The 27624-nt window shown below is 28.6% G+C and overlaps 1 protein-coding gene across 6 annotated transcripts; it reads right to left on the bottom strand.

Moving 5' to 3' along the window:
* Positions 1 to 1918: 1918 nt before the first annotated feature.
* LOC107442254 (homeobox-containing protein 1) lies at positions 1919 to 26846 on the bottom strand. Of its 6 annotated transcripts, none has more exons than XM_016055778.5 (6): positions 26618 to 26846; positions 23097 to 23812; positions 18071 to 18276; positions 11384 to 11581; positions 5120 to 5233; positions 1919 to 2895 (listed from the first exon to the last, which is right to left on the bottom strand). In XM_016055778.5, the coding sequence occupies exons 2-6, from the start codon at positions 23780 to 23782 to the stop codon at positions 2594 to 2596; spliced, it is 1506 nt and encodes a 501-aa protein (XP_015911264.1). In that variant the 5' UTR covers positions 23783 to 23812; positions 26618 to 26846; the 3' UTR covers positions 1919 to 2593. The 6 variants fall into 6 exon arrangements, with proteins under 6 accessions (XP_015911264.1, XP_042910875.1, XP_015911265.1 ...); XM_043054941.3 differs by lacking the exon at positions 26618 to 26846 and adding an exon at positions 26134 to 26560; XM_016055779.5 differs by having other exon boundaries at positions 2419 to 2892; positions 26618 to 26841.
* Between the last annotated feature and the right edge of the window lie 778 nt (positions 26847 to 27624).

Here is a 27624-nt window from a genome sequence, read left to right as displayed (position 1 = left end):
TTTGGGTTCAAAATTAGAAACTGTAGTACCTAACGAAGAAATTATCGCCAGACTAACTTCTGTTTGTGCACACACCTAAATATATCTAGTTCAAGTTAAATTAATTACAAAAGTAAAATATCTCATTCTGCATTAATAATATATCATACAAATTTTTTCTTTTATGATTCAAACTTTTCAAAACAATTTTGACATACCATGTTTGGGAGTTAAAGAGCCTAACTAAACTTCAATAAACATTCTAAAAATAACTAGATGAGGTATATAATGAATTGTAAACTATCAAACGAAGACAAAACATTAAATGCAAGCAGATAAAAGTATTGGATATAATTGGTATAAGAACTTAAGTTAAAATAATTTAAGTTGTCTTTTAATAAATTTTTCACTTTATTTAGAAATGAAGTTGATACATTCGTTTAAAAGTTACTTTAATATTACAGCTAATAAAGGCACTTTTAAAAGTTTTTTTTCTTCTTTTTTCAGTCATGGAAAAAGGGAGATTTTTTTTTAAAAATATCTTTCTATTTACTTTCGATATACTTCTATACTCATTTATTCTATTAACGACTATTTAATACAAATATTTTATATAACTAAAACTTATCTTGAAATTTATTTAAAATTTTGCAACAGAAGTATGTTAGACCAGCAAATTACAATATCTAATAACTTTGATTTCATGTGATGAAAACAATGAATATTACAGAATATATATATATATAATGCAGTGTTTTCATCTCAGAAAAAAAATGGGTGAGAATTTCTCACCCTTTCTCAAAAACAGGGTGAGATTTCAAAAAGTTAAGTGAGATTTCAAAAATTAAAAAAAAAAAAAAAAAAAAAAAAAAAAAAAAAAAAAAACACCAAGAGACTCGAAAAAAAATCATTTCTTTAATTATAATGCATTTTTAACATCTTCTAATTTTTAAAGCATTGAATATTTTTGCTGCATCATCATATGGAAAATGTTCTACATCTACTTTTTCATCAGCTATTCTCATTAGGTTGCTCAAATGCGTATTTGTTTCGTTTTGATCGTTTCTATCCACATTTGTTTCATTTTCATTTATCCGTTTCGAAGTAGAAGATATTGGCTTTACAAGGTATTTGTCCATCTTACATTAACGAGCAAAAAATTTGAACATCTTACATGAGGAAATGGTAAACACGTGGTTGCAGAGAAATGCGTTCTGAAAGAGGTTCCGTGGGATGGTGTTCTGTTGTTCTTATAGGTTCTGAACAATACTGGTAAATAGGGAAGCTAGATAACGGGGCAGATGTTGAAAATAATAAAAGATCCAGGAAGAAAAGTGAAACGGATTTTATTCTAAATGGCGCAAATGAGAAATTTTTTACAAAATGCGAGAAATTCACGAATTTTGAAATTGGTTTATAGAATGCGCGAATTTCTCGCGGTAATCATTTTTTTAATGCGAGAATATAAAAAAATATGCGAGATTCTCGCGTTCTCGCGCTGTAGTGAAAACACTGTAATGGCACTATAACTTAAAAAATCTTCTGATTTCTTTAGGTTGTAGAATTTCTATGCATAATTTCTTTAACTTTAGTACATAGAACTCTTACAATTTTTGATTATAAGAGTTCTACATATGACCAATTTTGCTTAAAAAACTAGCAGGAATTATACTTATGCTGCATTCATATGTTTTATTAATATGCATATAAAGAAGATGCTTGGGCTTATAGAAGTTTTATTCTGACATGCATTTTATCGACCAACTTATCCAGTAGGGCCTGTAAAAGTTTAAAATTACACCTGATTAATCAATGTCAATTAATTGTTAATACCATTTGTATGTATTGTATTTCAAGCATATTCCATTGTTGAAAACAAATTATATAACTGTGTATACATAAAGAATAAATATTGTGGCCGTTATTTGTATATAACTAGTTTAAAATTAATACAAATGGTTAAGCATGATTAAATTAAATCATTTGACATGGAATCAATTTTTGAAGGAAAAAAATAATGATAAATAAAATCATAATTGACTACAATTGATCATCTATATAAATGCATAGTGACAAATCCTCTTACGGCAGCCTCACAACTTTCTCTCAGTTAAACTAAAGTAGAAATAAAAATTTCTTTTGACAGTCATAAACAATTTGTATACATAAAAACTCAAAGAACCTGAGAAAATAAATCAACAAAACATATATATAAATCTAAAAACTTAAAAAATTTATATAAAGAATTTTTTTTTCTTTTTTTAAAGCTATCTACCACACTCTTAAGCTCACGTTCTAATCAGTGGTAGTTGACAACTATGAATGGTCCCAGATGCAAGACCGCTTGAAAAAGACAAATAATTTGCAGATAAAAATATATAAAACCTCCTTCCTAATTTTTGAATTTCTGAACACATTTCAAAAACTCACGATATTTAATTTCTTTGTAAGATAAAAACTAATTTATATTAAGCTTTACATTCAATAAATAGGCAAATTGGAACTATGTAGTATTTTTAGTTGAAAGAAAAATAAAGGCTTAATTGGCTTATTAGTATGCCGATCATCGTTCTCGTTTCCATTCTCTGCTATGTGTAATTTCTCATACTTGTTATCATACTTCCTGTTTGATGTTAGTAGGCTTTTCCTCTTCATGTATTTCAACAGAAAGAGCATCACCATTGCTGTATTCAGCATTAGAGTCACGAGAACTGTCGCTATCCATAGCCTCACTACTGAGATCTAAATGAGCATTTGGGTGAAAGGCAGGTTGGTGGGAACCGGCAAAATTGGACAAACCTCCCATATTACCGGATGTGGGTGATTGATGCCAACCCAAAGCAGCCATTGCACTCATTCCTAAGGATGGCTGACTCAATGGTGACATGCCAACTGAAACTGCTGCCATAGCTGCTGCTAGAAAGAATAGTAAGAATTTAGATCATCAAAAAAAAAAAAGGATTAAATACACAAAATTAATCAATAACATAAAACTTAACTAAAATAGATACGGCAGCAGAGAGCAAAAATTGCAAATAGAGATGAGAAACGCTAGTAAAAAATTTATTGAGCATTTACGAAGTAAATGAAGCAAATGAAACAAAATTAAGAATATTCAACTCAAATGTTAAATCAGTTATTTTACACAGATCGGTACCTGGAGCAACCTGAAAACAAATATAATTAAGTTACAGGATTTTATCAACCAGAAGAACCTGAAGAATTCTTAACATAAAATGGCTTCGCAATATGTATAACAATGAATTATTCAAAAATCAATAAGCAAAAACCGATAGAAATAGAAATTAGAGAATGCAAATGGCAATGGATAGGTGACACTATCAGAAAATGGGGAAAAAGTAAAAAATAGGCTGAATTGCAAGGTAAACAAAAGAGGGGTAGATGTAAAATGACATAGCGCAGAATAATTTTAAACATATAAAGATGAAAAACGAAACATAGAGAGAAAATAAAGTGATTTTATGTGAGATGTAGAGTCATGAAAAGGGACCAATACTCCCTAAGAAGTGAAGAGATATAAAAGAAGAGAAAGCCCAGATGGCTCGACCCAGAAATACCCTCGAAAATGTTAATAATCAGAAACTCGTCAATTTAGTTGTCTTAATTTTGATTATTCTTATGAAATTACTAGACAAATCTGATTTTTTTTTATTCCAGTCATCATACATTTTATTTTTAAAAAATGATGCAGTGCATAAAAAAATATAATCTAAAAAGTGAGATTTAAATTTCACCTTTTACATTTATTATATTTCTTATATAAAATAAATATTTGAAAAAATACAAAGTTCCTTTAATTACCTGAGGTTTAATAAAGGAAAGAAAGAAAAAAACAATGGCTCTGCAGAAAAGTACAGCTTGAAACCTACGAAAATCTTTATAAGCATAAACAGTAACTTACCAAAATGATAGTTCAAGCTGTTATAAAATTAATTTGTACTTAACAATTAAGTTTCATTAAAAATTGCACAACATATAGTAAAAATTTAATATTTAATTTAATATTCAAACAAATAAGATTTTTGTTACAGGTAAATGATGACAACAGATTAAGCTAGATGATTAATTCACAAAAATATATTAAAATAACTATCGGATGATTTCTTGAAAGAAGATTTGACCAAAAATACCTAAATTTAATCAAAAGGTGAGCATACTTATGCTTTTATCTAATAACTATAAAAATTCATTTCTTTTTAATATCGTCATGAAAGATAAATGTGAGTGTGGATATTAATAATAATTGCTGCTTAATAACTTTAATAATCGGATTAATCAAGCAGAGAGGGAATAGCAACTTTGTAGCATGTAAATTTGGTTGTTGGCACAAATTTGGGCAAGTAATTTTTATATTTTGAGCAGTATATTGCTTTTAAAATAAAATTTTTGAGCATAGAAACTTAAATTAACACAGCTAAAAAAAATTTATTACTAAATAAAAAGACTGTATTAGAAATGAAACAGAGAACTACTTGCAAATGTATAATAATAATTACAAAAATTTACTCAATGGATTTCCCGACAAATGAAAGAAAACCTTAAAAAAATGCCTTAATCTTTTTAGATAAAAAAATATTTTTAACAATTAGATAAAAAATACATTTTAAGAAATATGCCAATAACATTTGAAAAAATAAAATTACAGTGAATTAAATGTACAGTACAGAACCCGTTATCCGGAAATCAGAAAACCGGAAAACCAAAAAACCGGAACGAAATTCGATAAATTTTCCCGAAATTTAAAAAAAAAAAAATTTTTTTTCCTCATAAGATTTTAGGATTTTTCTTTCTTTTTTGAACGATGTTTACCTTAAAATCCTTTTGGAAATAATCATTAGTGTATTACTTTATCGTTTTTCCTTCTTTTTAAGATTATTCCCCCCAAAATTTTTTTCTTAGTTGGGTTTAACAATAAAAAAAACGGCTTTTTGAAGCGATTCAGAAAACCGGAAAAATCAGTTATCCGGAATAGCGATGGTCCCGATCGTTCCGGATAATCGGTTCCCTACTGTATTTGTGTAAATAAAATAAATGTATTTATGTATATGTAAATAAAATTACAGTGAATTAAATTTGATTTATAGTGAATTAAATGTAACATTTAGAAGGGAAAAAATACCATGCTGTTGCCTGAGTTGCTTCTTCGCTTCTTTTCTTCTGTTATTGAACCAATTATTCACTACAGGTAATGTAACTCTTTCCCTTTCCGCCAAAGGCCGGTCTGAAATACGAACTGAGATCCATTAAATTTTAGATGGTTTCGTTAACCCAACATACATAAAATTTTGACATTTCGTAATATATTATGAAATTTAAAAATAAATAGAAAAATATTAAATAAGAAAGAGCATTAACATTTTCCGCACTGAAAAATCAAAACGTATTTTAATTAACATTTAAATTTCAAAACACTTGATATAAAATATAAATGATACACAGTAAATAAAATAAAAATTAAATATTTGATCTTTAAACAGCCAGTTTAAGCTTTCAACAACTATTTAAACGTTAGACATCATTGCTGTGTCTTTAATGAAATGAGAGAAATGTGAACAAGGCAAGTAAAATGGGTGGTGTTTCTTAACCACTTAATACTGCAAGTTCTTGACTACTTATACTTCCAGGCTACCGGGTTTGGTGTGCTTTGAAGCCATTCACAGGGCACATCGCGAAATATTTCAACAAAAAATAAGCACCTTTTAAGTACTATTGAAGCACTTAAAAAATATTTTAAGCACTTTATACATTTAACAAAATGCAAAATAACGTTACATGATCATGATTTCGCATGATCATGATAAAATAACTAGTTTTTGACAAAGAACTCTTTTCTTGTTTATATTAGTCGCCAGTTAAAGATAGACAGATTTTTCGGTTCGATTTCAGAGGGCGGATAATGAAGTCTAAAATTGAGAATATCGATCAAAAAGAAACAGAGTTGCACACGAGAGTGCTACAATCTCACGGAACTCATCCCAGTAGACGCACGCGCAGGCTCACAAGTATTTCTGTGAAATTATTGGCGCTTTCATATACTATGGACCGACGGTAGGCCAAAATGGACTGTGGTTGAATGAATTGTGAAAACATTGAATAGTACACAGTGAAAAGCACGCTTTTGCATAATACGTGGCGAAAATCGACATGGTAAAGAAAACAAATCTCCTTTTCGAAAAGGGAAAATTAAGATCTTTTTAAAAACACCCAATGAAAAAAGCACCTTTAAGGGCTTATAAAAACGAAAATAAGCACCTTTAAGCACTTTTTAAAAACGCTACGCAATTTGCATTCAGCTCACAAAGTTTTGAGACTCTCTTGAGTAGTATTTCTTGTATACGTGTATTAGTTACCTGATTTATTATTTTCGTTTAAAAGAACAATCATTATTAGAATCGTCATTTGAAGATCTGTCATTTCAAGACGTAAGATAGTCAGATTACGGATTAAAGACAGTCATTTTAAAAAAAATAAAAATCGTTATAAAACACTTTTTAACTTGTTAACAATATACCAACTTTGAAATTTAAACCTGAATGATGATTTGCAAAATGAACTCAATCTCGCTGCTCGAACATGGTAACACTAACGTATGATGGTGCAAGGCTTACACGAAGAACAAACAAGTAAAAAGAGGCAAGATCAGAAATACCAAAAAAGCGAGTTCTTTCTAAATCTAGCAACCATGTCACCTTTTTTAACAGTACATCTCTAAATAACTAAAACAAATTGTCTTGTCAAACTCACCAGAATAACTAAATATCATTAATATCTTATGAAATAAAGCAGTTTTGATCTTGAAATTACATAATTTATGTCTTTATTAAAAACAAAATTATCTGTTTGAAAATATCACCTTGTGAAATAAGCTATGGTAAGCTGCTGTATAGTTTCCAATTGGATGTAGATAAAATAAAGATAAAATGCATTTAGCATCACTTGGCTATTACTCATGGCCAACTCATAATAGTCAAATTTTACCACTATCAAGTAATTTTAACAACTACATATCCTTTTCTGGAAGCCGTAAAACACTTATTTCCAAAGTGTCAGTATTAAAACTTCTTAGTATTGGAGCTGTTTTAATAATCACCATATATATATATATATATATATATATATATATATATATATATATATATATATATATATATATATATATATAATATTTTATACCTATGTTAGTATGTTGGGTACTTATTACATAACCCTTCAACATTTCTGTTTTGTGCGAAATACATTTATTAGTAACAGTTCTCTAAAGCCGAAATTTCAAAAATTAGAATTATTATTAGAACTTGATAAGGATTTTGGATCATGGCCATTTTTCCATCTATCTTAAATTTACTGTTCAAATATAATTAAGTAGTGGAGGAACAAAGTTCTTTTAATTCTAATTCATTAAAATATTAATTCACTTATATTTGCTAAAACTGGAAAAAATATTTCTAAAACTACTGAAAACACATTATAGAATTCCTTTTAAAAGTGCACCAATTACCATAATATCAGTAATCCATATTGCTGTCAATAGTACACAATAATTAAGCGTCAACAATAGTTAAGCCTTAACAAATTTCCTATTAGCCTTTTCTCCTTTAACTTAGCTTTTCAGCACATAGTTTATTTTATTTTATTTCAATTAATGCATAATAATATGGCAATTGCATACGGCTCCCCAAAACGAATAAGTATCTTTTCTCTATTATTTTTGCTTTTTAGTACATAAGTTTATTTTCTTCTTTCAATCAATACATTAATATGATTTCTTACGGTACTTCTAAACAAATAAATATCTTTACTCCATTACTTTTGCTTTCTAGTACATAGTTTATTTCAATATGCATATATTACCTAAATTAATTAAGCATCATTGGCATCAATAATAATATGGCGATCTTTTTACGTTTTTCCTAAACGAATAAGTATCACATTCCCATTAATTTTGCCCTTAAATGCCTAAATATTTTTTTCTATTCAACCCTTGATTTTAAATAACTTTTTGGAAAAACGATTTTAAAAAAAGCATGTGATATCAGAGGAACTTTAAAAGCATACATTTGACATAGACCATGCATGCTACCACATAATCATTGAATTTATCTGATATAGCGAATATAAAATCAAATATTTAAATATGTGCAATAATATCTTTTTTTGATCAAACAGAGCTATAAGCTATAAATTATCACTGATGTTATCTTTAAAATATGTGAAAAATTGAACTGTCTATAGTTAAATATAAAACAATGGCTAAAGCTTAACCATTCAGAAAATTTCATTTTGTTTTTCACTTATCCTGCTTGAACGGATCGCCATAGAATGTTCTGATGTTGACGCGACCTTCCTCGTGCTTTAAACTATCTGTATGTGAAGTTTCATTAACTTCAGTTGGATGGTTTAGAAGTTTATAAATGACACACACATCCATATACAGACTAGGCATTCCTTTTTTTATATATAGACATGTAATTAGCTTTTCTGAATAAATAGATCTATAAGGTAAATAATATCACAGATGTTATCTTCAAAATATTTTAACACTAAATCGTTTATAGTAAAATTTAAAACAACTAGAGGGCTGCGCCCCCTTATTGCTAATGCTCGCCAACCCCCGAAAATTGCTACGCAATCTTATATGGTTTGCTTCGCAAACCAAGCTCGCTTCGTTCGCTATTAACTTAGGTACATTGCAAATGCACAAAATTCTAAGAATTCAAAACAATCATTCAAATCCATATAACAAGTTTTCTTTTTAAAAAAATTACATCTTTTTAGTAAATACTAAGTCATTAAAACAAATTTGAATTCAAATAAATGGCATGCAATTCGTTAAACCTATTAGAAATGTGCTATAGTATAAAATCTTTAAAATTTCTAAAACTGATATCTCTTTAAAAAGGTTAAAATTCTGGCTCTAATTAAGTCTATTAAAAATTGAAGTAAGTGAATTGCAATGGAAAAACATGCATAAACAAATAAATTCTAGTAAAACAAATAAATTCGTGATATAAATCAAAAATCGTCAAATAAATTCGAAATATATAAATTCGTGAAAAAAAAAGCGCTTTCGACAAAATACTAAAATAGAGATCTATCGACAAAGACTACTCACTTCTGCCTAGCTTATGCTCTCTCTGGTTATTTCAGTTTCCGTTTTTAAAGGCGCTATATGTTGAGCCATCTCAGCTAGATTTGGCACGTGACATTTTTAGCGGCAATCATTGGCCGATTTTCTAGCGTTGCCATTCAGGGAGTTGTAATGAGGCTTTTTTTTGTTGCCGTGTAAGAGAAATATATATATAGATCGACAACGTTTAGCCAATCAGAAAATTCCATTTCATTTTTCGATCATCCCGTTTGAACATTCATTGTAGAATGTTCTAATGTCGACAGTGACCTTCCTTAAGCTATCTATATGCCAAATTTCAAAACTTTCAGTTAGATGGTTTAAAAATCCATAAGGGACACACCTACATCCACAGATAGGCATTCATTTATATACATATAAGATATAAATGGATTTTCATTAGTTTTGTGATTAAATTCTTAATTAATGTCATTCTTATCAATAGAATCTGCACTGTTTAGTTGCCTCCTCTATTGTAGTATAAACAATGCTTAAAGGTTAGGTTTGCTGCAAGCAGAGGTATCCCAAAGGATGTTCGTCCTCCAGATTTATTCGTCCTCTAGATAATTGGAATACTGCTGTATAATAAATTATTGTTAAAAATTCTTTTATGCTTTTAAAACACAAATTAATAAATAAAAGTTAGGAAAATACTCTTCTTCTTTCCTTTTACATTTAGAGCTTAATGTTTACTGCTTTAAAAATATCTACATAATTAGCATGCATAGTATTAGCTAGTATGCATGATAATTTCAAATAATCATTTTTTTACTGTCTACTAAACACTCGATCTTTTTACTACAACAACTATTCAATTGAAATTTTTAACAGTTATTTACACGTAACCAGGGTTGGCAGGTTTTTGACATGTGACAGTTTTTGACAGTTTAAACCATGGTTTAAACCGTCACGTCAAAAACCTCACTGTCAAAAATGTCGAAAATGTCAAAAACCTATATTCATATGTGAAATTTAATTAATACATAAAATTATATATTTTTTATAAAGGATAGTGTTTCTAAATATGTTCTAGAAAAAATAAATTGAAAATTTTGAGGAAACACTTATATTTTGAATAGTAACCAAAATCTTGTACTTTTGAAAGCTCACATCTTTTGTAATATTATGTATTCATTTTCATGTGTTATTGAAAATCTGCAGTGATATTATTAAGAAATTTATTTATAACCAAATTTAGTGTATAGTATAGATTATACTAAAAATTAGACATTTTTAAAGATAAACATTAGCAGTTTTGTACATTAGACATCTTTTAAAGAAAAATCTTTTTAATATTCTTTTAAATCTTCTTAATAATCTTTTTAACATAAGACAATACGAATTTAAGTGCTTTCTGTTAAATACACAGAGTAGTTAGTGTCGATTTACAGTATATTCAGCCTATTCATTTACTATGCTGAAAATTTAGTTTATCCAAATACTTGTGAATTTCATTTTGCTGAATACTATATAGTTTTGTTGAATATCTAAATCTTGGCGATCTAAATATTCAGCTGCTGAATAATTACTTCTTGCTTTCAAGATATGCATTATTTGTATTCTTAATACAAGTGGGGGAAAAAATTAAGAGGTAAAAATTGTTTTAAAATGATAAGTGTAATAATTATAAATAAATATAATAAACAATATGAACTATATTTATCATTATTCCCAAATATAACTACTTTTAAATTCAAATTAACATATTCGATAATAAAGATATTCGGTATAACATTAAATTTTTTTTTCATACACTTGTATCAAGTTTGTATTTATACAACATAACTTGTAAGTTCCTTATAAATATTAGTTATATGTTCCTTATATGTCAAAAATGCATAGTAATAAACTTTTAATTTTCTTAAGCATCAAAAAAAAAAAATTTTTTTTCAAAATATAAATATTTAAAAAAAATTTTGTGCAAAATTTTTCTGCACATGCATTTGAATATAAATTTCTGAGATTTTAAATCTGTTACTTTACCTTAATTTTAATTAAAAAATATTTCAAAACCTGCTGATTACCTATAGCATAATTAAATTTCAATATAATGCATGGCAACTGTTGGTAGTTTTGAAGTTTATATATTTTCTTGGCAAACTTTAGTTTTTGACATTTTTGACGGGTTTTTGACGGTTTAAACCAGTATTATACCCTTGTCATGTCAAAAACCACTTTTTGACGTCAAAAACCCAACCCTGCACGTAACACACAATAAAACTAAACAAAAATAATTTTTTTTAAATTGTTAAATACCTGATCTTTCTACAGCTTTATTACATTCATCAACAATTTGCTCTCTTGTCTGAGAGTCAGGGTATGGATCTTTCTCATAGTAACGCTCTAAAACTGCCAGGTGAGCAGCTTTAAATGTAAATCGTTCTCTTTTCAATGGAATAAGATCACCACTCTCAGAAACCATACGCTTCACACCTGAATTTGGGCAAAGTTGAGCTGCAATTAAGATAGTATAAATTTAGGAAACTTTTTTCTTTTCGTGAAAAGTTATTTAAAATAATGTTATCTGAAGCCTCTTTTGTCGTAATGAATAAATATGATCTAATGTGTTTGTATACCAACTAAAAACACCTATTTTACATTTTTAAACACTATTTGAATAAAAAAAAGATTCAAATAGATTACATAAAAATATGTTATTACTTGAATAATAAAAAGATTCAAAAAAAAGATTCAAATAGATTACACAGAATTGACAAACTTTGTTCAGTTCAAATTGCTTTTGAGTGTAAAATTCAATTAGCTGTCTGGGTAATTTCGACTTCATAATTTAAAACATATTATTCTAGTAAACATAGACATATAAAAGTTAACATCACACAATCAATAATTTTAAATAATTATCTGCAAGAGTACATAAATATCAATGTAATATTTTGAAAATGTTTTACATGATTTATATTCGTAATACTCTTAAAGTTAAAATACGTGCCATGTTAAATGGTGCTAATAGTGTTCTATGATTAAATTAAAAAATGGTTGGTAATACCTGTTTATAAATAACACAAGAGGAAAACCAAAATTTTTAAAAATCCTATTTTTGAAATTTCTACAATTATTTCTATCAAAAACTAAGATTCTCTTTTTACGAAAAATATAATTTTATGGAAATTTACTATTAACTATTTGTTAATTGGGAAAAAAAAATGAACAAGAGCCTTTAAAATAAATAAAAATTAAATAATAAAGTTAACTTAAGATACATGCTAGTTATGTTTCCTTTAATAATCTTCAAATCTGCACACAAAATATTTTGCACTAATTTATCCATTGAATATTGTTCAAACATAATTACTGTAGTATAAGATTTTGTTGCAATTTAAATGTATTTTTGCATTAATTTGCACAGAAATTAACCTTTTCATGTACATGAAAATTGCTTTTTAACCTCTTAACGATCGGTTAATTTTCAAGAAAACGGTCATAAAAGTGTCTATTTTGCCAAATACATGTATTTGATTAGTGCTAGTATCTAGTTTAAAATAAACTTCCTATTTACAATTACCTTAAAAATATCCCGGTACTGCTATATGAGAAACAAATTTTTTTCTGGGAAAAATAAATGAATTAGTTTTATTCTTAATTATTAGTTTTATTGGCGCATTACTACTGAACACTCATGCCCGTCAATATCACGGGAGCGAGAAATAGCGAGCGAAAACTCACCCCGTCATTTTCACAGGAACGAGAAGGAAGGGGTTAAATATAAAAACAAAATGTATTATTAATCATACATATTAGATAAATTAAGGTTACTGGATTTTAACAACAGTCAGTTTTTTTTAAACCACCTAAAAAAGCTGGCTTTTACCAAAACTAATATTTTTCAAAACCTGTAATAATATATAAACAATCGTTAAGCATTTACTACAATGACATGATTGTATATTAGGATTATAAAATTAATTCAAATATATGTATGTTAATTTTGCATAGTAAAATATTAAAAAAAGCCAATAAAGGTCAGCTTTCTTAAATAAAAACTAGCGAGCCTGGCTTTTTTTGCAACCCTGAGATAAATAGAATTTTTAAAAAAGATCCTTTTCTGAGTTTAAAATTTTGTGAAAGTTAGTTTAAGAAGTTTGGATTTTTGTGAAAGATTACTGATTTTGTGAAACTTACTTTTCGACATTTGATTTTTGGGAAGGGGCCTTTTCCAGAATTTTATGAAGGGTTCTTAAATATTAAACCTCTGGAATGGATTCTTTTAGAAAACTTTTCTATTGTAAAGGTTAGGTAAAATAATCTTAATAAATAATGCAGAGCGTTAATAACTTAGAACTGCTGGGGCCAATCCCATAAATTAAAAATCTGGATAATTGGACAACTTAAAAAAATAACATGGGCTATATTTTTAGATAACGTCTACACTTTCTCCGAATTTATGACTGGCAAATATAATTATGCCTATCTCAGCACACAGAAAATAGCATATTTAAAAGTTAATTTCGTAACATGTATTTAATTTCATTTTATATAAAATTGGTGTAAAATATACAGAGATACTCGTAGGCACAAGGAAATTATTTCATCTAAAACTTGGAAAACAAATAATAACAGATTTTTTAGAAGAAAAAAAAATTGGGGGGGGGGGGGGGAAAGACTAAAAAAAATACTTTCTCCTTTATCAATTTTAATATTTGAACAATTCAGTAAATCGACATCTTGAAAAATGTAACTCAACCATATTTTTTTCAAATTATCAACAAATGACACGCAATTTAAAACTATCAATTCCAAATATATATATTTATATCCTTTTAAAAAAAAAATGTCTGTGTAATATTTGTATTACTGTTTTCAGTGCTCTGTAGACAACTTTAGCTAACATGTCAACATAAATAGCTTTATTCTTAAGGCAATGATGTTGATACAAATACTAATAGAAAATAGGAAGTAATATTGTAGGTTGGATCTAGAAGCATGTTAGACACGGCTCAATTATTTTAAAGTTACAAAATATTTTTATTTGTTTTTTTCCATTACTAATTTGCACTACTATTACTATAAATCCGATGAAACCCCCAGTTAAAAGGTATATATACTATTTTTATTCTATAAAGTTCTATTTAAGCATAGCTAAGTAATTATTTTAGTCCTACTACTTCATATTACTTTCAAAAACTTGTTTCTTTAAAATAAGTAATTAATTTCTTTAAAATTATTTTTCAATATAATAAAACTACTTAAAAATTGCACTAAATCAGTTTTATTCACATTGAAATAATAAAATATTTACTTTTTGTTAAACTGGAACACAGGGTAAACACAGCAAAAAAATGAAAAAAATAGTTGCATTTAGTAGCATGAAAATAGTTGATAGTATAATAAATGATAGCATACGAATTTGTTTTATTTTATTCAGAAGATCCACGGGCCGCAGGTTGTGCAACCCAATTTATGCTAAAAAACATTGCCAGAAGTACAGAAAAGTCTCCCAATAGTCTAGTCTCCTTCGAATTATTTGGTTATAATTTGGTTATTTCGAAATCCAACTTCTTTAATTCGAAGTTTTTACCCTTTCAAAAATGACAAAATCTAGTTTAAATGCAGTTATTTTTGAAAAGTATTCTGGTTATTTTCAGCTATTATGGAAATTGTTTTAGGGATGACAAGGGGGAGGGAGAAAGGACGACGGGAAGGGTATTTCGAATCACGTGATAGGATGCATACATGTCATTGGTCGGAGCGGAGGAGAAAAAAATTGTCACCGGCTAGGCGAGTCTTCATGATCTTGAAAAAAGTTATGTCTACGTGAGTCGTCCTTCAAAGGTCATATTGCAGTTGATTGACAGGTGTTCCTCCAATAGTGGTGCGTTTATTTTTTTCATGAGATCACCTTGCATCCGACTCCGAGAAACTGGTGTATAATCACGGGATTAAACACTAGGACTGTAGTCGACATTACTTGAGTTTTCTACATTGTGATTTTAGTTTTGTAGTGATAGTTCAGTACCAGCATGTCATTTAGTAAGCCCCGTGTGCCGTATAAAACCTTATCTTTCGATGAAAAAATTGCTGTAATTCGAGAAGTAGAAAAGGGTGTTAAAAAAAATGCATCATCGCAAAAGAGTTTGGAATAGCGCCTAACACTCTTTCGACTTTTTTAAAAAATAAAGAAAGAATTTTGAAATCTAATGGAAATCGCAAGCGTGCTAGAGAGCCTGATTATCCTGACGTGGACGAGTGTGTTGCAAAGTGGTTTAAACAAGCACGGGACAAGAACATCCCTCTCAGTGGAACTCTTGTACGTGCAAAAGCTGAAGAATTTGCCATCAGTTTAGGTAACAGCAGCTTCAAGGCAAGCTCCGGATGGTTGGTCCGGAAAGTGTGAACCAAGGTGCAGCAAATGAGTGGAAAAAAAAAGTTGCCGAAATAATTGAGTATACACAGGACAGAGACATTTTTAATGTCGATGAGACAGGACTTTTTTTCAAATGTATACCTGCAAAGACTCTTACTTTTAAAGGTGAAAAATGTAGTGGTGGAAAGCATAGTAAAGATAGAATCACCTTACTTGTAGGATCAAACATGGATGGCACAGAGAAATTACCATTACTAATGATAGGAAAATCTCGAAGTCCAAGGTGTTTCAAAAATGTCAAATCAAAGCCTATAGAATACCTTTCTAACACAAAAGCATGGATGAAGGCGCATATTTTTGAAGAATGGCTACTTGATCTAAATCGCACATACCAAAGAAAAAACAGAAAAATCATCCTGTTTATTGATAACTGCACTGCTCATAAATCGATACCCACTATGGAAAATATCACGGTTGTTTTTTTCCCGCCAAACATGACATCAGTGGTGCAACCAATGGACCACGGCATCATTAAAAATCTGAAGCATTTTTACAGATGTCTAGTCGTTCAACACCTCCTTACTGAATCTTCCCAAAAGCTTCCCATTACTCTCCTCGATGCTTCAAGAATGTGTTTAAATGCATGGTCCAAAGTCAGCAAAAAAACAATAGCAAATTGTTTTCGGAAGGCAGGATTCATCAGGAACACAGTCCCGAGCGAACTTTTTAATGAAGAAAATTTACCTCTCCCAGTTGCATGGGAAGACAACATTCCGTTCGATGATTACGTCAGTATGGATGAAAATATAGACATTTGTGGAGAATTATCGGATAAAGATATTCTATCTGAAGTTCTAAACAATCAGAATATTACAACAGAAGACGAAGAAGATATTGAAGATGAGGTAGAAGAACAGAGGCCAATTCCAACTTCAAGTGAGGCAGTCGTTCATTTATCAGAATATCGACGCTATGCAGAAGGACAATCTGACGTAAGTGAAGCTGTGTTTAGAGCTATAAATATTCTTGAAGATTTTGTTAGAAAAAATCAAGCAAGCTCTTTAAAGCAATCTGATATAGCTAAATATTTTAAAAAATTGTAACGTTTTAATTTAAAATTAATAAACAATCTTTGCTTCGCAATTTCTGTTACGAGTAATTATTTTAAGACATAAAAATAACATTGTTTGGATAATTCGAAGTTTCGCAGAGGCCCCTTGCCCTTCGTAAACAAAATTTTTATAGCCGTAATTGGTTTTTTTTAAGATAGTATATGTTTTTTAATGTCTTAATATGAATTAAATTTATACACAATCCTGATAAAATATTTTTTATATCTAACATCGTCAGGGGTTTATTTTTAGAAAAAAATTATTAACTGAGCATTCTTTAAAAAAAATCACGAATGGAGGAAAGTAAGTGATTTATCTTGATAAAGAAATCAAACTATATGGTTATGTCCCGTAGCAGAATCGCAGCAACAAGGCGACATTGTCGCAGAACGTTACTGAGTTCTTGCAGAAACATTTTCTTTTAAAAAGCACGAAAAAATTACTTTTCTACAGAAATTTACATGGAATATTTATATCATGCATTTAGATAATCACTTTTGGACGCGCTCAATTTAAGCCGACAGTAAATCGATGTAATGTTTCGATTCTATTTTCAGCAGTTATTGATATTAATTTTCTCTTGGATTTTAAATATCACAATATATTTCGAAGTATATGGGAAATTCGAATCTTGCATTTGAGTATCTACTTAGGCAATAATTCTATTGAATTTTTTGGCAGTCGTTGCGGTTAATTTCTCCAAAGTTTTTGAGTCCGATACTTTTTATACGATATTATACATTACAACAACCTAATCTCGACCAATATTCCTAGTGCACTTTAGCATCCAAATAGAGTCTCGGTGCTGCCATCTAGTGTGGCAGAAACTAGACGTCCAAATTATCATGACCGGTATCTCACCCATTGTGGTGGTCCTGAAAGAGTGGATACCACCTCTGGAGAACGCACTAGGTCTGCTCATCGGCAAGACCGATTGTGCAGCTCATTGGAAATAAAAATTTTAAAAAAACCTAACCTCGAAACAAAATACGCATTTTAAGAGTCCGATTAGCGTGATTTCGTCGTCGATCTTTCTTTCAGCAATTACTACTACACACACATTTCATTATATTTTTTTTATTGCCATGAGTATTTACAAAATGCGACGGAAATAATTTGTGAGTTCCCACCCCCCAACTAAATGCAAGAATATCACCTATAATATTAGAATAAAAAAACTTTACATGTTCAATTAAAAATATATATTATGGCTTTTTATTTGTAAACACAGTGCTTTTGTTATTTTAAATGAGTAACATATATGTTTGTTATTATTAAAAGTATCTTGCAGAAAGATATTAGTGATAGAGAGTTTTGTCGCACATAGCTCGAAAAAATTCTGCCACAGGGTGGTTATGGTTAATTCTTAGTGAGATAAAAAAATACAAACTGAAAAGTGGACCAACTCACCCCATATTAACTTTAAAGTTGTTATTGATGTTATTACAAAGTAAAAATCAATGAACTAAAATTAGGACTACATATTTTGTAAAGAAAATATGCACTTACTAAGCTTCCATGGGTTATTTTTACACGTGAGATACCACATGTAGAAGGCATTCTTGGTCCGGTCAGACATGTCTTGTATATCTCCACGGAAAAAGCGACTAACATAGGCTTGACTCATTTTTGTCATTTCGGCAATCATTGTTTGCTTAATATTATACCTCATGACAAAATTTCTTATTTCAGATAGTATAGCCATTTCACCTTTCCTAGAAGAAAACATTAAACCCAATTAGAATGTAACTATATTTAATAATAATTGTTATGCTTACAGTTTTAATAATAAAATCTAGGTGATTGTATGATGAATGTAGTAAAATTTTAGGTGAAAATATTAAAAGATTTAGAAACATAAATAAAATAATTAAAATGAATAAAAACATATCATAATGGCATATATGCTTCTTTAAAATTTGTTAACATTTAGTTAAATAAATCCATAAAAATATTTTTTTATTTCAAAAGGTAATTTTTCTTTTTTAGTTTTTAAAAACTTTATTACAATTTTTCACATTATGGGAAACTTTTTTTACTTTCAAGATAAAATTATATTTCAAATTCAACTTTAACAGATGCCTTAGAAACTTATAGTAGAAGTCAATGGTCAAACAGTAAAGTTACCAAATAGTTACAGGGGTCTGTCTTAGTTTTTCTGAGAGGTACCTACCTACTTTGTGAAAATTTAGACATGATTCGTGAAAAATTAAAAATTATTTTAAAAAATCAACACAAATATGGATTTATAGTTTCCTACTTAGTGAAACTACCGTTTTTCCTAAAGTTGAATTTGTGAAGGTACTGCTAAACGGTAGTAAATTTGGTATGGACAGACCCCCGAGTTACAATCCAAAATATAGCATGCATGATTCAGTACATGTTTTTTTTATTGTTTTAATGCAATGACATTGCACTATTTGTAAAATCCTAATATTGTTAACACAAAACATGTTACAAAGTGGAAATTCACCATGTACTTCAGTAATTATTTTTTAATGTGGTATTTGAGACAATTTTATCATTAATTCGCATGGTTTTTTTTATTGCTTTTTCAACAATTATTGCATCAGATCTTCACATGGTTTATCTTAAAATAAGATTTTTTTAAATGAGATATGACACACACTTTTACACATCTTGTTTCAAATTTAAACTAGATTTACAAGCTGAAAAAAATATCCTGACATCAGAGTTTTGATGCAGTACATTTTATAATGATCTAACTTTTAAAAAAAAAGACCTAATAAAAACTTTATTTTAAATAATTTCAGCTCATTACATATTTGTGATATATTTTTAATTCATTCAACTCTTTTTGGAAAAAGAAAAACATTTAGGCCTTAGTACTTTTAATAATATGAAATATCTCCTTTAAATACATAACCATGCAACACATTGTAAAGTATCTGGTCTCATGCTCTCCCTAAGAAGTTAAAATGTAAATACAATCACGCAATAAAGATCTCTTACAGATACTACCAACCATTAGTAGGGTTACAAGTTTGACACAAGAAAAAAGGACCAAATTTCACTGATACTTTACATGAAATTTAGAACATTTTTAAGAAATACAAATGCAGTAAAAAAAAATACAATATATCAGGGTTGGCAAGTTTTTGACACATGACGGTTTTTACCGGTTTATACCATGGTTTTTACCGTCATGTCAAAAACCCATAGTTTTGATAAAACTGTATTTTAATTTGAGTTTAACTGCTTATAATTTAAAATTAATTCATTTTTGGGCAATAAAATTAGAAAAAAAATTGTTAAAAGATATTTAAGAACAGATTTTTGCATTTTCCAAACATGATTATATCAAATCATACTATTTGAAGTAAAATATTAGAATACTAAACAAAATTTTCAACATTTCCAAGCATCATTTTGTTTGGCATATTACATTACTAATTTATTAATAGTTCCAAGTTTTTTTGTTTGTTTGTTTATTTCTAACTATTAAGAAGTGCAAAATTTTGAATCCTTTGCAAATCAAGCTATAATGATAAAAGTTAAGTATCACTATTTTTAATAAGTATGTTACAATATTTATGTATGAATGTATATCCTTCTAGAGGAATAGGTGTATATAGTAGCAAAATCAATAGCAATCATTTACAACATTCATTTATAAAGGCAATTAAGTGAAAATAATATATTGTCCGCTATATGCCATAAATGAAAGAAAACAGTAAGTGTTTGACGGTTTTTACCGGTAAAAACACGGTTTTTACCACGGTCATGTAAAAAAACAGTTTTTGACGGCAAAAACCCAACCCTGCAATATATACATGTAAAGACATAAGATGGTCAAAATAATACAAGGGGCCAAATAGATATTTTAAACTTGCAATTTATAAAAAAAATACAAAATGCAGATGCTTGCCCAGGAGTGGCTATGAGTTATACCTTTCGAGTTGGCCCCCTTCTGTGATGTTTTTCTTAGTTTCTTTCATTTTTGCTGGTTCTTCTGTTTTTATAACTGTAGTGAAGCATTTTAACGCAATGTTTCTAAAAGAGTTTCATCTCTTATCGTCACTTTTTTGTTGTAAAGTAAGACAGATAATATAGACCAGAGGTCGCCAAAGTGGACTATATAGACCCCAGGGGTCTATTTATCAAAAGCGGGGGTCGATTTGAGACAGGGGGGCGAATGAGGGTCGATCCGAATCGGAAGGGTCGATCCGAATCGGAAGGGTCGATTGTGGGTCGAAAGAAAAAACAGTTCTCAATACGCAAATCACACATACCAAATTAAGAATGTAAAATTTGTGAATTTTTTTTATAATTGACTCAATATCAGTTATTTTATAAAACATAAATTAATAAACGTATATTTATTGGGGTGAAACAAGTATTTACATACCACCGCGCAGCGACACGAACACAGCGCAGTTTATAAGTCATGCATATGTGCGTTTGTCCAAATGTCACGTGTGACGAGCATTGACGTTACAAATGCAAATATATCATACGCAGTTTCAGCTATCTTTGCAAACTGCGTTGAATATTTGCAGTGTCATTATTAAAACTTTTATAGTTTTGGATTAATTATTGTTTCGATAAAATCATTCGTTTGGCTTAGATATCAATTCTAATTATCAATGCCCAAAAACGAAGGTAAGCATTAATAATATGGATTAGTACAGCCCGCGACAAAACTATAGCACACTTTGTATTTTTTTACAAAAATTACAAAATTGACCAATTTTGACGAAAATTAAAATTTACCAATTTTGAACCCAATATAGCGAACCTTGTAAAAAAACACCAGGCACACCCATCTCATTGATCAAGAAGCAGTAAATCTTTAGTTACTTTACTTATTATATCTACTTATGCATAATTACTTATTATTTAATAATAAGGTATTTAAATTTCAATATTAATATATTTTTCATAAAACTATTGTTACACAATGTACTATTACTTTAATAAATGCTTAAAATCATAAAATAAATGTACAAACACAGTATCTAATAGAGTTCTATTTTAATTAACAGAAAATTACTTTTGTGGGGGGTCGATGGAGATTTCGAAAAATTATATAGGGGTCGATGATCAAAAAGTTTGGCGACCCCTGATATAGACTATTAATATAGAAGACTGTGATTCTCAATTTTGAGGTTATATTCTAGAACTAAGAATAATTTTCTTTTTCTGTTTCTCCTTTTTTTTTCTTTTATTAACTTTTCTTTTTAAAAAATGCTTCTATTATGACAAAATTTTTTAAATAGAACTCTTACTTCTAATGAATGTCATTCTTTTACAGTTACTTTTTTTTAAAAAAAAAATATGGCAGTATAAAAAAATAAAATTGAGATTTTTAGCATTCTTTTAAAAAATAAGAATGATTCCAGTTTTTATCTATCTTTTCTTTTCTTCAAAATAGCTTATGCTTTTATAGACATTTTTATTATGATACCGCAATCAAAATGACTTCTATTATAGTTTAATCTTCACTTTTTCTTGAAAATACGGTAATTGGAAAAATGAAATGCTAAGCTTTAAAATTAAAATTTTCAATCGAAAATGAAGATCGATTTTCATTTTTTCTGTTTTGCTTTTGTATATAAATAAACTTTTGTTTTCTATGGGCATTTTTAAGATACAGCTGCATTTTTAAAGGCATATCGGATAGACATTACCTCGTTTAATGTTTTATGGATAGTTTTTTTCCGGAATAAAACTTTTAACATTTAAGTTTTGTTCTAAGAATTAAGAGCATATCTTTTTTCTATTTCTCTTTTTTCAACTTTGCAGCTTTTTTTTAATAGCGGTTTGTTAATCTTAAATATTTCATATTACCTTAATATCTAGTTATCGGTTTAAATTTTCTCTTCTTTACCCTAATATAGCTAAGTTTCAACTATTTTCCAATAATGACTAAACTTATTAATAGATAAAACATATTTATTAATGATTTTTTTTTATTAAAAAAATGGCACTATTTTACCACTGAATATTTGGTATCCGGTGGATTATTTTTGGACGAATATTCGGTATTCCACAAAATCATTATTATTGTTATCTCTATTTTTTTAAATTTATAACAAATACAAATGCTGGGTAGTGACATTTTGATGTCAAGGCACTGCAGTGGGCATAATCAGACTTCGATGAACCAAGTTAGGAGCAACATACATCGAGAACTTACAATACATCACCACATAAACTCCTTATACATCGAAACAACAAAAATTTACTAACACAGTCTGTAGCTGGAACAAGCATCACATAATATAGGCATGCAGGAAAGCATGTGCCATACATATAAATGCTAGCCCCTGAAAGAGGCAGTAGAGTTGTAGTTTGTAAATTACATATATAATTCAACCCAGGCATATACATTTTTAAAAAATTGTCTTGGACAACAACGCAATGCCAAGTAAGTGTGACACGGAATTATATCTGCAAGTGATGTTGCCAAACCTCATATTTGAATCAGAAATAAATCTCAAAGTAATTTTTTTAAATAACAGAAAATTAAAACAAAATAACAAAGAAGGCTAATTTTTTTTCTAAAACTTACTTTTTAAGCTCATCCAATTCATAGCACTCGTCTTGTAATAAATCGAGAGGATTGACTAAACACTGGATAGGGACGCAGTTTGATGAAGCTCCATCGGCCGAACGGTTAAAATTGTGGCTTTGTACTGTAACACCATCGGCCGATGAGTAGGACACAGGAACTGATGAAGCCGATGAGGAAAGAGGTATTATTGTCACTTCATTTGACAATCGGGAGGTAGGTGAAGCTACTGATGAATTATTGGCAATGGCTGATGGTGAAGCATCCCCATTCTGGGTACTGCTACCACCATCAGTGGCCCCGTCTGTCGAAGAGTTACTACTACTTTGGGGTCTAGAGTACGATTGTGTCTCCCCTTGTTTGTAAAAGGGGAGACTTTCACTATTCTTAGTCACCCCATTAGTTTGGCCATGGTTAGAGACTGGGCTCGAATCATGGTCTCTCTCCATTCTATCGAGGGCTTGTAAAGATGAGCACATAGTAGGGTAATGAGGTAAATTGGGGCGGATGGAGGAAGTTGATGGCTTTCCTAGCTCAACATCGAGGCGGTCCATTTGGTCGAAAGCCATTGACACTTGTTCCTTCGTTATGCCACTATTCCGCAACCTTCGAATCAACTCGATTTGTTCAATAGTGAACAAAGCACTAGCCATTTTGGTTGATATATTATCAACTCTGTTAGGCATTAAGTCTTTAGTTGCAAACCATTTCTAAACCTAGATATAGAGAGAAGAGTTAAAATTGTATAAAATCAAATGCAAATAATAGTTTATTAATGTTATAATCTGTTATAAATCTTCATTTCTCAGAACAAAAATTATGACATCAAAATGAATCAATGAAAATAAGAAATTTAAAATAAAAAATAATTAGTTGGAAAAGCATATGAATAAAATTTATAAATAACAATACTGGTAAAGTAGCTTAGCTTCAGGCAAAAGTTTGCAGTGTTGGCAAGAGTCTATACTGACAATGTAAGATTCAAAGGTATTTTAAAGTTTCTGTTGCTTAGCAACCACGTGAAAAATTCTGACAATAAATATTTTATAATTTTTTCTTTTTTGCCAGAACAGTGAGTTACTCAAAATTTTAAGAAAAAAAATCACACTGTTCTTTTATTGGTATACTCATTTTAGAGGACTTTCATAAATTAAATAATTTGGATCCATTTAAAAAATTTATTGGTTTAAATAAATTTGTTTATTTAAAAAAAATCATTAGTTTTTTTTTCTTTTTTCGTTCAATAAGATTACGAATACAGCCTCGATAAATCTAAAATTTTTAATGCAAACTAATATAACATACATGAAACAGCATACATTCTTATTCTAATAAATTTATGATATGAACTAATTATAATTATTATATCTTTTTATCTCAGATTCTATCAACCAAGTTTAACAAAAACTATTTTGTTCATAAGCAATATATAACATTCTTCTCATTTCCTTAGATATAACACTCAATTTTGACATAAGACCTACCCACATATGCTGCGGAAGTGACGTTTAACAGTTTTACATTATATATTTTTAAAAAAATCACCAGTACTTTAGAGTTGTGAAATGCAATTCCAGATCATAATGTAATAACGTTCACAATTTTGAGGTGCGGCTCTCATTTTCTGGGTTAAACACATTCTAAACAACTTAAGGTAATAACTTTTAATATTATGAAGAAAATTCCCACGAATTTATCTACTCTGTTATTCTATTAAGTATATAACTTTTAACGTTTTCCTGCAGCTTTATCAATGAGAAGTTTAATTATTCAAATAAATATTTCATTTTAAATTTAATATTTATCATCGAATTTATACATTTTTATAACAGCTTAATATTAATTTCCTACTTACAGAACTAAACGTGATAGAAAACATTGGTGAAGTCCCAATTTTCAGTGACATTCTATCAATTTTCGAAACAAATAATTAAAAAAATATAGCAAAAAATTTAAGTTTAAAAAAACACCAAAAATATTACATTTTCAAAAAAATAATAAAAGATACAAAAGCATCTTAAAAGCAACATGTAAATTTAAACAAATCTCTGTACCCAGTCAATGGAAATTAGCTCTTGCTCTATCATAAACAAGTTGTAGTTACTCTTATCACTCAAAGTTATGATAGCAAAGGATATAAGATAAGGTTATTAAAAGGAGTTTACACATGAGAATATTAGCCAATTTATAATAAACGAAAAAGATACTATGAGTGTCGGACACGTTTAAATACAAGATAAGCTGAAAATAAAGTATAGGTATTATATATACTCATAAAAGCTTGCTTCAACACTGCTAATAAATACACTAACAATTTAGAAACCAATACTATTCTAATATGTAAATAATACTTATACCAAATAAAGTTTGGAAAGTAATTTAGTGTTTTTAAAAAGTAAAACATTTACCTTAAGATTGCACCCATAAATCACATCACTAAGTTGAATCAAATCAATTTATCATAGTTAGAAAATAACTGCAGAATATTTCAAATATCATAAAACATGCAATCAAATAAATTTGGTTTAAAGTTGATAAATTTTACAGATTTTTATGACTACAGCTTATTTTGTGCTTAATTCATCCCTTAAAAGGCAATATATAAAGACATAAGTAATAATTAAAAGCATTTAATTAGTAAGAAATCTACACAATACTAATTAATAGTACAAACAAAATACACCGTTTTGTAATTTTCTTTTACTTTAAGCTACAACTAAAAACAATAGATCGTTTCAAAAAATTAAAGCTTAAGATTATTAATAATACAAGGTAAACAAAAATCAAACTACTTTTAAACATATTGAAGAAGTTTTCAAGAAATTGCTGATCTAAAAACAAACAATTAACTTTGTATACATATACAAAAAAAGCCGCGTATAAAATTATCATATTTACAAACAGCAACTTCAGAAAAAAAATGCTGCATAATAAAAAATATTTTTCAAATTAATTACATTCTATTAATGTTTAGTCATTTTTCTAAAGAAAAAAAATAGAATGCATGTCATCAAACGCATTGGTTATGCATACATACAGATATGAATAAATTAGTCGTGCTTCCATGATCTATCTTAATTCCAATATGCATTAGCCACGCTGTAAATTTACAACGGAGGTATTTTAAAAACATATCCATTGCATATCTTAAAAAATGCATATCCATTTAGAATCATCACAAGTAAAACTGTAGGTTTTTTGAATGATGTTAACTGATTATTCACAAAACAAAAACATAATGTAAACATATTCACGAAAACCGAGATCGTTTGCAAGAAATCAGTGAATAACACAATATTAAAAATAAAACAAAATGGAGTCCAAACAGATTAAAAATATTTATTTAAAAGTGAAATCATTAAAAAAAATATTCTGATGCTTTGTTCAAATATGATAATTGCATATGCCGATATTCAAAATGTCGGCGACGCAGTGTACTTCTTCAACCAAACGTACATATATTCAATTCAAAGCATGATGACCTTGATTTAAGTTAATTTTTTAAAATTAAAATTACTTACCTAAATTTTTTGTGTTTTCGGTTTTGTTTTTTCCATCCATGCTTTCACCGGGGCCACAGTTTTAGGCCTGTTAATTACTTTCCACCGGGAAGACCGACTTGCCATAATCATTATACACAGCTCCGTTCTGATTCAGAATATGTCAACCCATAATTTACTCCATCACAATAAAGGAAGCTGCCATCTTTAAGCATATTCGCAGCAGCGCCATCTAGTCCAAGGTCATCTTACTAACAAATTTTGACCCGCGGGCTACTTAAGGGATTTATTAATGCATAGCTTAGAACTAGTTTGTAGGACCGGAAATTCAAATTAATCTACTACATATACTAGTAGCCCTCCCTTCACCCAAAAAATAGCAATTTAAAAGTCAACTTAAGCATCTATTGATAGTTTGTAACTAGTTTTAGTTGAATCACAACTCTTTCCTCGTTTCGCGATCGCGTCAGTGAAAAAGTATTTATATACAAACTAGAAATTATTTATAATCTTATTCTAATTTTTTAAATAAGATTAATTATTTTATAATTATATATATATATATATTATATTATTATATAGCCATATATTATTATAAAATAACAAACAATTTTTATCTTTTTTATATAAAAAAAAAATCATTTGCTAAACCTTTTAAGAATTTCTTTCAAAAAATTCTATACAAACTAGAAATTATTTATAATCTTATTCTAATTTTTTAAATAAGATTAATTATTTTATAAATATATATATAATATATTATTATATAGCCATATATTATTATAAAATAACAAACAATTTTTATCTTTTTTTATAAAAAAAAAAAAATAAAAAAAAAAAAAAACATTTGCTAAACCTTTTAAGAATTTCTTTTAAAAAATTCTATAAATTTATAAATGATAAATTTTGACAATTTTAATTACGAATAATTTAATGATTAAGTGAAATAGAAAAATTCTGCATACTTTTATGAGAAAAGGGACGTCATTTGAAATTACAGCATGTTATTTTTCAATTTTAATTACTAA

Source organism: Parasteatoda tepidariorum, chromosome 1 (assembly GCF_982258835.1).
Source record: "Parasteatoda tepidariorum strain Cologne lab strain chromosome 1, Ptep-v5.0, whole genome shotgun sequence".
Classification (NCBI taxonomy): Eukaryota; Metazoa; Arthropoda; class Arachnida; order Araneae; family Theridiidae; genus Parasteatoda; species Parasteatoda tepidariorum.
Note: the sequence above shows the minus strand (reverse complement) of the source record. Positions and strands in the feature narration are given on the sequence as shown.